General features: G+C 42.3%; 1 protein-coding gene across 1 annotated transcript in view; it reads right to left on the bottom strand.

Annotated features, from left to right (window-relative positions):
- Positions 1 to 11,808, bottom strand: part of ADTRP (androgen dependent TFPI regulating protein) — a 474,195-nt gene extending 462,387 nt beyond the window's left edge. Inside the window, exon 1 of the mRNA XM_086966878.1 lies at positions 11,598 to 11,808. Within this exon, the coding sequence (XP_086823004.1) occupies positions 11,598 to 11,750 (153 nt within the window). The 5' untranslated portion in view covers positions 11,751 to 11,808. The remainder of the gene's footprint in view (positions 1 to 11,597) is intronic.
- Positions 11,809 to 14,693: the final 2,885 nt, after the last annotated feature.

Genomic DNA, 14,693 nt, shown 5'->3' with positions numbered 1-14,693 from the left:
GACCATCCCAGATTTAGAGGAATATTTAGGTTGGGGTAATTTTACTGATTTGTCCATTCATGAGTTACAAGCTCTTTTGCACAATTCATCCTTTAACATTTCCAGTTTGGATTCCAAGGGTTGGCTGATGTGGCATAGGAGTGCTGGTTCTTGCCAACGTCGTTTTCTGGGGTTGGCTGAAGGATTCACACATGTCAGACCTGATCCCCCCTTTGGAACTGATTATACTGTCACGACTTATTCTGTGGGAAAACTGTGTCAGAATTGGTTGCAACATTCCACATTAGCTGCAGTCAAACTACATCTGTCTCAATTACATAATAATGTGGATTTGAACGATTTTATAAAAGGCCCAGCTAAAGGTAGATCTAAGAGATGGCTGTATGCGATTTACAATGAAATTTGGAAAGTTTCCCAAATTGAAGCTGCTAGACGACTGGGAGCTATTGATCAAGCAAATTTAGAAAAGGTGCTTGCAGTTGTCGATAACAGTATTAACACGCTTTCTTCCCGAATTTACACGCTGAACAATATTGTGTCTTCTGTAGTTGACATTGTACAGGATGAAGTGTCCGTGTTATATCATGGTCAAAATCAATTGCGTTCTGTGATGCAGTTTGCTTGGACACTACAGACTCTTAAGTCTGGTCGAGTGCCTTGGAATTTTATGAACGTTTCATCACTATTTGCCCCATTTAATTTGACTGAAAAACAGCGCATGCTATCAATGAGAGATGCAACATTTTCTATGTTACACATTGAAAAATTAGAATCCTTGCCCTTTTCTGTGGCTGAGGTGACTGCTGCTACATGGCTTATCCATGGTGTTATCACCTTACCTTTTGCTTTGTATAAATTTACAAATTGTATGAAATATATAGCCATTGGGCGATATGAACCATTAGGCAGTGCATTCCTCCATGAGACATGGTCTTTACCATACACTTACAGATGCCTAAAAGAGGGAAATGAAGTGAATCTGAATGGTGAAGAATGTACACAGTCGCCTGACCGCTCACTAATATGCAGACACATCCAGTTGCATGGTTCTTGTAATCAGGACAAACCCAATTTGGCCTGTGTTTTGAAAGGGAAACCAGTTCCTGCAATAGTTCCCACGTTCACTTTATTGTCCAACTGTAGTTATTTACTTTTGAATAATGAACTTTGTTGTGGGTTACAGGCCGGTATCGCTTATGTGGTTACCGTTTCAGAGAGGGTGGTTTGCTGCAAGAATGTGTTATATCCACCCACGCATGGGAATTCAGATGTTTTAATTTGGCCAAGAATACCAACCTTGAAAGCTGAGTTCAATGGTTTAAGCCGTATAAGAGCACTATTGTCTCAAAAGCAGGTGGCCCTGAGCTCTGCCCGCGAAACTTATGTCCTTCACATAGCAAACACACGCACGGAGGTGCAAGCACTTTTAAGTACTGATTTGCCGTTTCATTTCTGCGAGCTGGTTCATCAAATCTTCAATGCCTCCTCCACAACAAGCCTGGCTCATTTTTTTTAAATGGTTAGCAGTGGTCTCGTGACTACATTCGAAAAAGTATTTGGTATTATCCCTGCGTTCTTTCATTCTATATTCGCAAGCCTGTTTGGCGGATTTCCTGTTTTGCTGGCTTTGGCTGCAGGCGTTCTGGTGATATTTGACTTTATAAAACATGGATCCCCATCATGCGCAAGGAAACGCTCAGCCACTACTGATGCAGTTTCGCAACCGAATGCTTGATTACTATGGCTCCTTGCCGCTTGCGACTTTAAGCACGGCTTTTGGATTGTCGTTCAGATTTTCCTATTTCACATGTGTCCAGCCTGTGTTTCATTGCCTGAGCTGTGATTTCGACTGGGCCATTGATTTGTGTCTCTGTTCACCGACTTCTCCTGACGTCGACTTTGATCAGCTGATGAACCCCGTAGTGGCTCACGAGTTGGTCTGTTCTGGCGAAAGGGTTATGGCTGTGGCAGCGATGCATGGACTAATGGGTCAGTGGGACATATTCGCAGCGGCGCATGACTTTCTGACACATAGCGTTCTCGAGAACCCACTGAGTTGTCCTCTGATGTTGCTAGAGGAATCGGTGTTGGAGGAGCACGTATGTTTTTTCCCATTGCTTAATTGGATGGCTGAACTGTTTTCGGATGATGACAGTGATTTCATGTTGGAAGCTGTAGCTACCTATTTTGCATATTCATTCAACCCATGAGTGACTTTGAAGACTTTCGTTATTGTGGCACGTGACTTTTTAGTAATTCTGAATGGTGCCTTTTTCAATACGAACATCAGCTTTTCATATGTTCTGTGCCTATGGACTGAGAGTAGGCCTTAAATTCGACTTTTATATTTTGTGTGGCCACTATAGGCATTCATACATATTTTTGTTTTTGAATTTTACATACATTTACATACATTTAGCTTGGCTCAATATCATTGAACTCTGCTTTCATGTTTTACCTTTAATATGGTATTAGCTTGTGTTTTCTCCTTTTTTAACCGTCCTTGGATCATTGGGGGGGGTGTCATATGGTTACTACGTTTCTATATATTGTGTTAAGTTAGCATAAGCTTATTAAATGTTTAAACACAATATTTTCTTCCAGCTTGAGTTTGCACACGACACCTAAGTGTTATTGTAGCTTTCAACCTAGACGAAAGATGTGATTTATTTGAGAATAATATGTTATTGAGACATTATCAGTCGTGCTTGGTACACTTGGTACAACTGTCTGTACACCGAGAACTGCACACTCTAAGAATAACCTAACACAAGGTTGCTGAAGGCCTGATCCTCGCACCACGTTAGACATAACACAAATAATGTTGCTGCCAACATTGGGCTCTACGCGAGTTTAAGATACAGTTACAGGGAATGAATCAACACACTTGATGCTGAGCATGCAGAGAGCTGGTAGCTGTTGGTGTGATCTCCTCCTACTGAGAATTAGAGGTATGGGTCTGCCCTGCTAAGAACCCAGATGAGACCTTCTTAGATATAATATAATATGCTAATTAGGGTGCGCGAAATATAGGTGATACAGAATTCTATAGATTTTTGCATCGTAACATGCTATCACCTTTTGCTTACTATGGATTAGTGACTATGCTGCTGACTCTGATTTTTATAATATGTATGTTGATATTATACAAGATACTGCGTTTGAGAATGCTGCATTGAAAAATAAACATTTCAAACTTGCACGTGTATTCTTTGCCTCCCAGTTTCGGTTTGGAATGATAATATAACGAAAGAGTGTTCATGTGTTCCACGATACCTGAGGTACTCTAAGTTCATGTTCTGGATTGTCTAAGTCATTGGTAAGTTATTATTACCGATGAGACACTGTAGCTAGCTTGGTAAGGGGATTTCTGAAACAAAGGTGAGTTGTGGGTCACCCTCACTCACCCAGGTTCTAGATCTCTGTGCACAGTTCTGTGGGAGAACGGAAACCCTGCTACAGAAGGTATCAACCATTTCAAAACTCTGGTGGACAATACTCGTGAGAATGGTTTATTTAAAAGATTTAACCCAGTGGAAGGAGAATGCATACAAATAGCCTTGCGCAAATGTTTGGATTGGAATAGAGAGGTGAAGTACACGCTGTGGAATTATAGAACAACTCCACATTCTGGAATTCAAGAGACGCCATCTTTTTTATTGAAAGGGAGAGTAGTTTGTACAGCTGTTGTTCCAGCTTGGATGGAAAGAACTTTACATGCGGTAAAATATGGACGAGTGTTGGTTGACAGATTGACGAAATATCAAGAACAGTATGCGGGGAAACACAATGAGAAATTATGGACGAGTTGAAGAACCTTTAAGAAGGGGGATTGGGTAAGAGTGAGTAGTGGTGGTAGTATAAGGAAGGGTAATTCCAGGTGGTCAGCTCCTAAATTGGTTATGGAAGCCAAGTGGAAGGTGATTTGTGTTGACGATGGCAAATAGTTGAATGTAAGGAAAGTAACATTGTGCCATGATGTAAAACCATAAGTTTCCAAAAGTATCAAGTCTGATGTTAACAAGTCAGATGTTAACCAACAAAAAATATAGTGATGAAGGAACACATTTCTAAAAGTAAAGAGAGAAACTCTTGGGTCTCTGTTTGGCACAGGTATGCACTTGTGACAAACAGGGACCCTCTCCTCTAGTCCGGGTAAGAGAACCACTCCTGTAGAAATAACCCTTGCTCACCCTCCAGGTAGTGTGGCGCGAGCAGACAAGGCAAATCTTCAGGGCGATAGTTAGTTAAGCATTTATGGTCACACACAGTAAATATAATGACCCACCACAACGGACATGTATCAAAAATATGTAGACTTTATATAAAAATACTCAGTTGCAGATTTATCACAAGACCATATAACATTTAGCGATTGAGGCCACCAGATTTCAATAGGCAAAACGTTCTTAAGTGTTCTTTGGCAGCAAGGTACGCTGAGGGTCGATGAGCGCTCCGCACTGGTGAAGCGACCCGTTGATGAATGATGGACGACAGGGTAAACAAACGTTGTGGACCCTGCATCCGATGTGAACTCGGGATCGAGTTCAAGTGTACCTTGTTGCGGGTGTCCGAGGCGTTTCAGGCGCGGCCTCAGGTGAGGGCGGACTCGGGACGAGGCCGGCGGTTCTCCAGGGATTTATCCGGCTTGAAGCCCCCTCGAGGTGCGAGGCTGGTGAGCAGGACAGTAGAGGGTTGCGGCGATCCAGGGTCTGGAGCAACTCACGGCGCCGTTCAGGCCTGCGAGACGTACTTCTTCTTAGTATGCCGGGTCGTACCTGGGATCTGTGTGGGTTGTCGCGTTCTCGGGCAGACAGGTGCAGCACCGCCGGGCCTCTGGTACCAATGTACGGAAGGCCTTCTTGAGGTGCGGCACGGGCCTTAGTGTGCAGGAGAGCAAAGCGAGACAGTCGGTACGTTTTGACGTATGGACCGTCCGAGGCTACCAGATGCGCTCCGTGCAGATTCCGGCGGGAGAAGAAGAGAGGCGCACAATGCACTCCACAGCAGGTGAGGTGTCAGGAGAGCGGGCGGCCTGGCACTGAAGCAGAGAGCGACTCAAGCTTGAGCGGGGCTCTCTGCGGCGGGGCGGCCAGGCTCCGAGCTGTCACGACCTTAGGAGGGCAAAGGCACTGAGTCACAACTCCGGCGAGGGAATAAGAACTTAAGGGCCCAACAGCAGACGGGTACAGGCAGAATTGAACCCAATGGTCCTGGGGTTCAGGTCAGGGGGCAAGCTTGAGATCAAGCCCTTGGAGATCGTTTCAGGCACAAGTCTTCAAAGTCCTCTCTGGTCTTTTCCTCTCCGTTCTCAGCAAGGCATCACTGCAGGTTTCCTTTCCTCAGCTTCTCTTGGTCCTTCTAGTCAGGCAGAGGTTCGTCGTGGTCAAAACTGGATCTGATTTGGTAGAAGCGGAGCTCCTCTTTTTATACACCGTTTCTTTTGTCTTTCCCGGCCAGGGGGGCCTTTGCATAGTCCATCTCAGCTCTTGAGTACTTTGTTTTGCGAAGTCTGGGTTTTCCTTTCAGTGAGCAGGGCCGGCCTCGCAGACGCTCCGCAGGAGGTGTAGCCAGCATTGTGAAGACAAGTACAGTCCAGGAGTACTCTGTTGATGGTCTTCCCTTCTTTCCTTCCAAGGTGTAGGGCAGAGTCGTCAGCCACTCCCCAGGGGCGGAGCCGGCATTGAGGTGGCAGAGCACAGGCCCATTCAGAGTCAAGTAGCACTCCCCCCACCCATCCTGGTGTAATCTTCCTATTCACCCCCTGTCTTCTCCCAGCCCTGTCACTCACACAAACCAGACAGCAATTACACATACGAGCAGAGGCGGGCAGAGATGGTTAGGCAAGAAAAGGCTAACTTTCTAAAAGTAGCGGTTGCAAACACAGGATATTAAAATAAACTTTTTATATATATATAAGTATTTTAATATTTTGAGTTCAGGCGTACTAAACTTGACTTCCTACCATGTTCCCTGAGTCTACTGGGATTATAGAGTGTAATAATCCAGCAGCCCATTCTGGCCTATGAGAACAGGTAGCCTTGCAATAGTGAAGAACGAGAATGGCTGTAATTCACTATTAGGACATGCCATGCACATCAGGGCTTGTCCTAACTTATGCTTACAATGCACCCTGCCCGTGGGCCTACCAAAGGGGTGACTGATATGAAGTAAAGGGAAGGTTCAGAAACTGGTAAGTGTGTGCACTTACCCAGCCGGCATGACAGTACGGGACTGCACGCAGGTTCTGCAATGGCAGACCTTAGACACATTCTACAAGGCGGCTTCTGTTGGTGGCGCAACCCGCGCTGCAGGCCCACGAGCCGTATCGGTACTTACACGCCCTGGCACTCCTGGTGCACTTTACTGGCGACTGACAGTAAATCCAATAAGCCAATCATGGAAATCAAGTACACGTATACACTTTGCATTGGGAGCACTTGCACTGCGGCATGGATTGTCCATGGTGCAGTGCCCTGAGCGTCGAATACCAGCAAAACATCTGAGGTACATCAGCAAAAAATGGAAGGGAGACTCACGCCAAGGTGCCAGGTCTAACACTCTTCTTACACCAAAGACACATCGAGATACTAATCCGTTGACATGAGTGATGTCATATAATCCAAAATCTAATAAGGTCAAAAATATCATCCAGAAAAATTGAAGAATTTTGACACCTTTGTAATTACCAAAGCCCCTGTTTGATTTTAAGAGAGCCAATAATCTTGATAGCTATTTAGTGAAAGCTTCCCATTCTCCACCAACAATTGAAAAACATACGTGAAATGCAAGAATTACCACCTGTGACAGGGCATGTAGGAAAGGTGTAGGAATTCTGCGGCTTGTGATTTTACTTCTGATATTAAGACCATTGTAATAAATGATAAAACACATAGACTAATCAGATTTCTTAACTGCAATACTAGAAATGTTGTATATTGTATACAATGTCCATGTGACCTTACATATATTAGACATGCCATTCAACCTGCAATAACTATAATTATCCAATATATGTCAAGAATAAGATGTAATGTTACAGGGGCCCCATTAGTGGACCATTATAAAAACTTTAACCACACTGAGAAAGAAATACGATGGTCAATCTTTTTTGCTGTACAGGGCTCACAGTGTGGCAAGGACATCACTACACTTCTCAAAAAAACAGAAGGGAAAATGATAGAATGATACGGTACAGCTAGAAATGGTCTAGATGATGTTGCTGAAATGTGGATGCTTATTGAGTAAAATGGCTTGATAAGGTAGATAACAGTTATAGATACAGATATATGCATACAATATCCTTTATAATATGGGTCCTGATGATGATATGTATATATGTTTTTATGTAAAAAGTGACAGATAGTCAATGGACGATATTATGCACTGGGACCCTTGGATACTTTCCTAGTAAGTTCTTTGGCCGCGGCTCAAGTCTTTATATCGGCAACGTAACTTAAAGCGAGCTTTGATTTAGCTGTAATGTAGCAATGAATTTATGTTAATGTAATATGCGTATGTTATACACAACGTCCAAGCTCCATATTTATTTTGATTTGATTCGATTTTTGCTGCATTGATTTGTAAACTACGTAAGAACTGCACGTAGTGAAATCTTGTTTCGCCACTTCATGGCACGCACACAATAGCGATGTGGTGTTTTGTTAAATACAGGAATTCACTTAATTTAACCTCCTGATTGTACATACGATGCAGCAGTAAGTGCTAGGTCATTCAGCCACATGACTAACATATGCATTGTTGGACATCTCGATTCCTCAGGTGATGGCATTGCATGCCTACACAGTTTTTTGTGTTTTATTCATTATTATTTGTGAATGAAAGGCACTGGTACTAATTAATTGCACTTCTCATGGTTTATAATCACCTTTTAGAACATTTCATAAAGATTGTTAATTGGTGTTTAGGGAGTAGAAACATTTATCAATGCTCTCTTGTGACTATACTAATAATGAGCACTTGAGAATGATTTTGTATGGGATACTCACTGTGTATGGTGGAGTTCTGCAAAGGAGTTTTTAGACTCTAATTTTCTATTTGTGTCTATGTGGGCAAACAGATTTGTAGTCACCTTATTTTTAGTGTTCGTACATATGTTTGCTTACAAACACTCCGTCTTTCATTTGTCCTGAAGAGGCTGGAATAACAAAACCGAAACGCGTCGACATTTGCCATGGAGGAGCCCTCTCTTTTATGTATTGAATATAAATGGATTAAGGACTTGATAAATTGATATAACTGGGGAGAAAATTGGTTACCTCAAAGTTGCACCACATTTAGGCTACCTCCACTAGTGGACTTAATGGGAATTAGAAAACATAGCCACTCTTGATTAATCAATAGGAAGAACGAGAGAAGTGAAAATAATATATGTATGGGATATATATATTCTTATGTAGTTTTATGTTTGATTATAGTCAAGTATATGTATATGTAATTTTGATGTCTTTTTCTATGTATATAAATGTTATATGCGACACTAAGAAAAATGTATAAATCATGTGGAAGGAGTTAAGTGTAACCCTGATTGAAACACTCTAAATAAATATACCAGAAGGTTGTGAACGCACCTACGATTATTTTAAGGTAATCCGGGAGGTAAAATACTTTTAAAAATGTATTTCTTCATCACTTTATATTTTTTGTTGATTCACATGTAATTAGCCCAAGTGATGTTAGAATAATAGGGCGGACCCCTATATGGATTGTGAACCAGTCATATGTTGTCATGGGAGTTTCAATGAGGACCAGATTAAATCTCTGCATCAAGACAAGATCATTGAAATTGAACGATTCTGTGTGTGTTTGCAGTGTTCTTAGAGTGTATTATATTTAATGTGTCCCTTATCTTTATTATAGATTAATTAGGTTTAGACATGATACAAACTTAAATCTATCTCAGTAAATCTTAAAGTTATTATATTTAAATGTTCCATTAATTTTTTTTGGAAGGGCGAAATGTTACATATTCTCCTATTTTATACGGTTTACCACTTTAATGTTATGTCATGGAGTTCTGGAATGTAGGCTTGGTGGGCAGTTGGAAGCAGTTATGCTGTGCCTGCCTACAGGTCGCATGGATGTACATGTAGATGTTCTCATATATTAAACCTACTTCCCCATCAATAAAGTTTGGTGTCTCTTCAAAAATGTACATGAATGAATTTATTGAAACTTTGACTGGATAAATTTGTCAGTGGAAAACAGCAGGGTTGTGATCATTTTTCTCCAAATTAAGAGTAAACTCTAATCAGCATTTGCCGATGGGTTCAGTCCCCTTCCTGGCAGTGCTCCAAGACTCCACTTATGCGCCCATCAAACCCTACTGCAGCCTCACTCTTGATGCAATATTTTGAGAAACCTTTGTTGTGGAATTATGCTCGCAATTTATGTGCCACCCAGGCCCTAAATGATAAATCGCACTTTTAAAATGTTGAATGAGTTGTAAGTAGATTTCCATGCTTTCAACATGATTTTGCTATTGTAATCGCATCAAGAAATTCTGTAATACCGCTTCTCTGCACTTGAATCACATGCTTTTGAGCACCTGCAGAAGGGTGGTGCTAAGCACATTTGCAGAAACATTGGGGCGTATTTACAAGGGGATTGCAGCACTGGAACTCCACCAGAACACCACTTTTTTCGACATTCCAGTGGCGCAATACCCTGATCATATTTACTAAGCAGCGTTAAGACACTTTGCATGGTTTAACGCCACTTTGTAAATATGGTATGCAACGCCACTTTGTAAATATGGTACCCTCTCACGCAGGTATCTGCATGAAAGCGGCGTGCAATGGGTGTTGCTGTGGGTGTTCCACCACGGTACTCATTGCTTTTTGACGCTGCCCCAGATTTACAAGGATCTGAGGCAGTGCCAAAAACTAACGCCATACAAAGGGAGGCGTAAGATTGGCGCAATGAGGAGAAATACTTTATTTCTCCTCATTTTTGCTTTTTCTATCTGCACTGCATTCTGTAGCACATATTGAAAGAGCAAAACGCCATTAATGAACAATCATTAATGGCGTTTTTCTGTTTCTATGTGTGCTGCAGAATGCAAAACTAACAGTTGATGGACAGAATGCAGAACAATGTCATACATTCACCCCAGTACAGAGATCTGGGCCTAAATCCATCGTTTTCTTGCACTCCACACCACCCCAGTTCAGACATGGCCATATGCAAATCAGCCTTGACCCTGTGCCTCATGGGAACAGTCCAGCCCGAACTACCAAGCCATGTCTTCCCTGGACCGGAATCAAGCATCCTAGGACCGGTTGCGGCTATCAGCCGTCATCAGCCAGGATAGCTTGACTCCAGTGGTGAGGAGAGCACAGGACTCACGTCTGAGCATACCCATCCCACTCGGGGTGACACATGCAAAAATAACAGTTGATGGACAGAATGCGGAACAATGTCATACATTAACCCCAATACAGAGATCTGGGCCTAAATCCATCGATTTTTTGCACTCCACACCACCCCAGTTCAGACATGGCAGAATGCAGCACACATAGAAACACACACAGTAAAATCAAAACGTCATTAATGATTGTTATGGTGCAGGAAGGTATCCCTTCCTGCACATAAACAATCATTAATGATGTTTTGCTCTTTTTATGTGTGCTGCAGAATAAAATGAGAATGAAAGGATTTGTCCTTGCTGTGCCAATCTTACACCTGCTTTTACATGGCATTAGTTTTTGGCGCTGCCTCAGATTTACAGATCCTTGTAAATCTGGTACAGCGTAAAAAAGCAATGGGTGTTGTGGTGGAACACCCACAGCAACACCCATTTCATGCCTGCTTGAAAGGGTGCCATATTTATAAAATGGCGTTAAGCCATGTAAAGTGGCTTAAAGCCACTTTGTAAATATGACGCAGGGCATTGCGCCTTCCTCCACATAAACAATCATCCCTGCAACATAGGCACCCTTGCACTGTGGCGCAAGGGTGTCTGTGTTGGAGCTAGGCAGATAATTTTAGCCCCAGCGCAAGGGAAAACACAGGGGACAGCGCACCCCTGCGTTTTTTAAATGAGGCAGCGCGTGCTGTAACGTTAGCTGCTGCGCCATTTCCTTGTACATATGCCCCATTGTTCCCACATGTTACTTACTTACTTCTCATCTGCAGCCTAATGTGTAGTAATATTTCGATGGCGGTATAATCGCAACTACCCTGCCCTTTTGGACCCCAGGTGTGTGAGGAAAAGCTTGACGAGCTGACCAAAAGAAGTGGGTGAACGTAGAGAAAGGGTTATGTATATGAAATTTCGGAGGTTAAAGAAATATATAAGAGGAACTATCCCCTCCGTTGGACTTAAACAGTAAATCAAATCATGAGACACTTATGTTACAAAGGCGTTATCATCGCTATGAATTAGCAAATATCGCCTGCGCCTATATATATATATATATATATATATATATATATATATATATATATATATATATATATATATATATATATATATATATATATATATATATATATATATATATATATATATATATATATATATATATATATATATATATATATATATATATATATATATAGCACAGTCTGCTTACCACATTGAGAATCGTTAGGTATTTCCACTGCCCGCCGTACTGGAACACTCCAGAGGGTTGGTGGTCTGTCTTCAGCGCCGAAACCAAACATGTTATGAGAAAATACCAGAGGAAGGCAACGAAATGGTAGGCGGTAAGAGTCGTGGGCGCCATGATGCGGAGGGCGCGAGCCTGGGGCCTAGAGCTGCTGCTGTCTCCGAGGGCTCCTGAACTGCTCATCTGGGGCGTTTTGGCAGCCAACAATTTCTTCGCTACTGAGGGAAAAGCGTAAAAGCTGCTCTTCTAATTTTTGTTTTGCTTTTCCCAGGTTTGCCATTGGTTAAGGAAACCGGAAGTTTCACGTGATTAAGAGCCCGCCATGATTAATGGAGATTAAAGGACGTTATGCAACTTCTTTCTGTGCAAGGGGATAACTGTGTTAATTAATTGGATTCTGTAGTTTATGAAAGGTACAATGAACAAAGAACGGTTTCATTTTTTGTGCTAAGCTGGAACTGTTCATTGACCCTATAGGGGGGGGAGGGGTGTCTCTTTTCTACTTGCAGTACTACTTAACTTACTTTCAGAAAGAGGAGAATAAACTACAAAAATACATATTGCTGTTATTATAATGTGATGAGAATGTGCACCTGGGGAATCTCACTATGTCTCTTGAAAGGCATGTGGCCATAGAGTTGGGCGAGCCAACAGATTAATAGGGGGAGCCGAACTTGAGCCGAGCCCTGAACATGTTTGCCATGTAAATCATTACAATATGATAACGTCTCTTCAAAATTCTTTTACATGTGGGCGCTTTGACATTAAAATGTCACATTATAGCACTGCACTTAGAAGTACATACTTAAAGTGATGATCCTGTTCCCACACTGGCTGAAGCGCCATTAGTGAGCTAAAAGGGGAGACAGTTGTCATCATGTGAACCCTTTATGTGGCCCAGATTATTATAAAGCAACATTAATATAGTCTATTAATTCAAACACAATAGGTATTGGCAAACCTTGTATTCTGAGCTCACATATTTGAAAGAGCCTTCCTGGCACATGCATCAATATTGCATTTTGCGATTCCTTAATTGCGAAAAATAAGGAATCGCAATTAAGGAATTGCAAACTGCAATGCATCAAGAAATCGCTATAAAAATAGCGATTTCTTAAAATTCCTTAATTGCGATTCTCTAATTGAGAATCGCAATTAAGGAATACCTCCCCATCCATTCCTATGGGCCTAGAGGCCCATAGGAATGAATGGAAAGACATTCTTAATTTGCAATTCACCATTAGAAATTCGCAAATTAAGAATGCAATTTCAAGGGTGAAGGGATGTCCAAAGGACACCCTGTTGCACCCCTGAAATCTGCTTAGAAGTACATTTTGCACACTCACATGCCCCAAGGGCATGTGTATGTGTAAAATGGAACTTTGAAAAATGAACTTTAGTGCATTTTTCAAAGTTTTCGCAAATTACCATGAAGGTCAACTTCATGGTAATTTGCTCCCCTTATTTGCGAATTCGCAAATTTTTAGATTTTGATGCATTGCATTTAAGGAATCTCAATTTGAGATTCCTTAAATGCAATCGCAATTTAAGAAATCGCATTTTTTTGATTTCTTAAATTGCGAAAATTACAAAAATGTTAATGCATCCCAAAAATGGGAATTGCATTCGCAAACGGGCGAATTTTGCGATTCGCACCATTTGCGAATGCAATTTCCTTTGATGCATGTGCCCCGACGTGCCTTGATAATGAAGAAAAAGGTGAATTGTGAAATGAAATAGTTGCCTAAGATCACACGAGTTAGGTGGGAAAGCTGCAAATTAGCCAGGTTTACCAGTTTCACCTTGTACTAAGCAGCCACATAGTAGGCGTTTATTTGTCTTTCCCATTTGCCTCAAATAAGGCTTTGTTTTCACCTCTTAGTGTATGGGCTAGAGTGAGGGTGGCAGGATGATTGTATTTCAAAGCTTGGCTCGTTATCAATGCTTTAAATGGGCCAGTACTCACCGGTACTAAGTACCTGCACTTCTACATTTTCTGCCCTTGAGTACCGGAACTTCTCAGTGTCCCCAGAGAGTACCTGTACTCATGGTGTAGCAAGCCAAGCTCAGTGAAATTTGGCTTGTACAAAAAGAAGCCAGACAGACCTGATGAATCAGTCTGTTTCTGTGCCGAGGTCTAATAATCGAGTGCTAATCTGCCCTCATGTGGTAGCTGCAGGGCGACCCCATGGCATTTATTCAGAGCTGGCAGGCAGTTTGGGAGGGGCCCCAGTCACACTGTGGTATTTGACACTCAGGCTCTGTGGAGTGTCAAGCACTGTAGCTGTGTGAGCAGGGCTTGCTAATAGGCACATTGTCAATTTGGGAAATCTAAGAGAATGCTTCCTGCTGGCATAGCAGAGTAGGGCTGCACTTATTTTTTATGTCAGTATGAGGAGGAAGGTGGGTTAAGTGAAAATGTTACACAGCTGGTGGGAATCAAGGTTAGTGATGAGGGCAGCAGCCAGGGATGGATTGTCAAAGTGCACATTCGGCTGTGGGCTGGTTTCATGGAGGACAACCACCCACAATATCCTACTGGCCACCCAGCCCCCATTATGGCCAACTGACTAGGCCACCATGGAATTTGGCTGTAGCACAAAATGCTCTGCTTAGAGGTGGGGAGCTGAGTCGAGTGAGAGGCAAGTTTTGTGGCTGTAGTTTTGGGCCATCTTCACAATAGCCCAGACCTCACAAGCAGTGCTATTCTGCATTTCTTCCTGCAATTCCCTCAGGCCAGGTTTTGCTCTACCTTTTAGGCCATTCCCACGTCAGTCCTAAAGGGCTAGCCCAGTGCAGAGGCAATTTGTTTCAGCTTACTCTCTGCCAGGCCATCGGATTCAGGCGGGCGTGGGAGTGTGCAAAGGCTCAGATGCCTCGCTGGAGGTCAGGTGAGGTGTTGTCGCCATTGGCACATTATAAGCTCGACCCCAATTTCAATAATTAGGTTACCTGCACATATTCCGATTTTCAAACTCCAAAAAAAGTACTTGCCGAAAAGATCTGTGCTTTATCTGATAACAGTTTTGACTTGTAAATTAGCACAGAGGGTTCATGTGC

The sequence above is a fragment of the Lissotriton vulgaris genome, chromosome 4_1 (genome assembly GCF_964263255.1).
Source record: "Lissotriton vulgaris chromosome 4_1, aLisVul1.2, whole genome shotgun sequence".
NCBI lineage: Eukaryota > Metazoa > Chordata > Amphibia > Caudata > Salamandridae > Lissotriton > Lissotriton vulgaris.
This window is presented reverse-complemented; position numbering and strand designations above follow the sequence as displayed.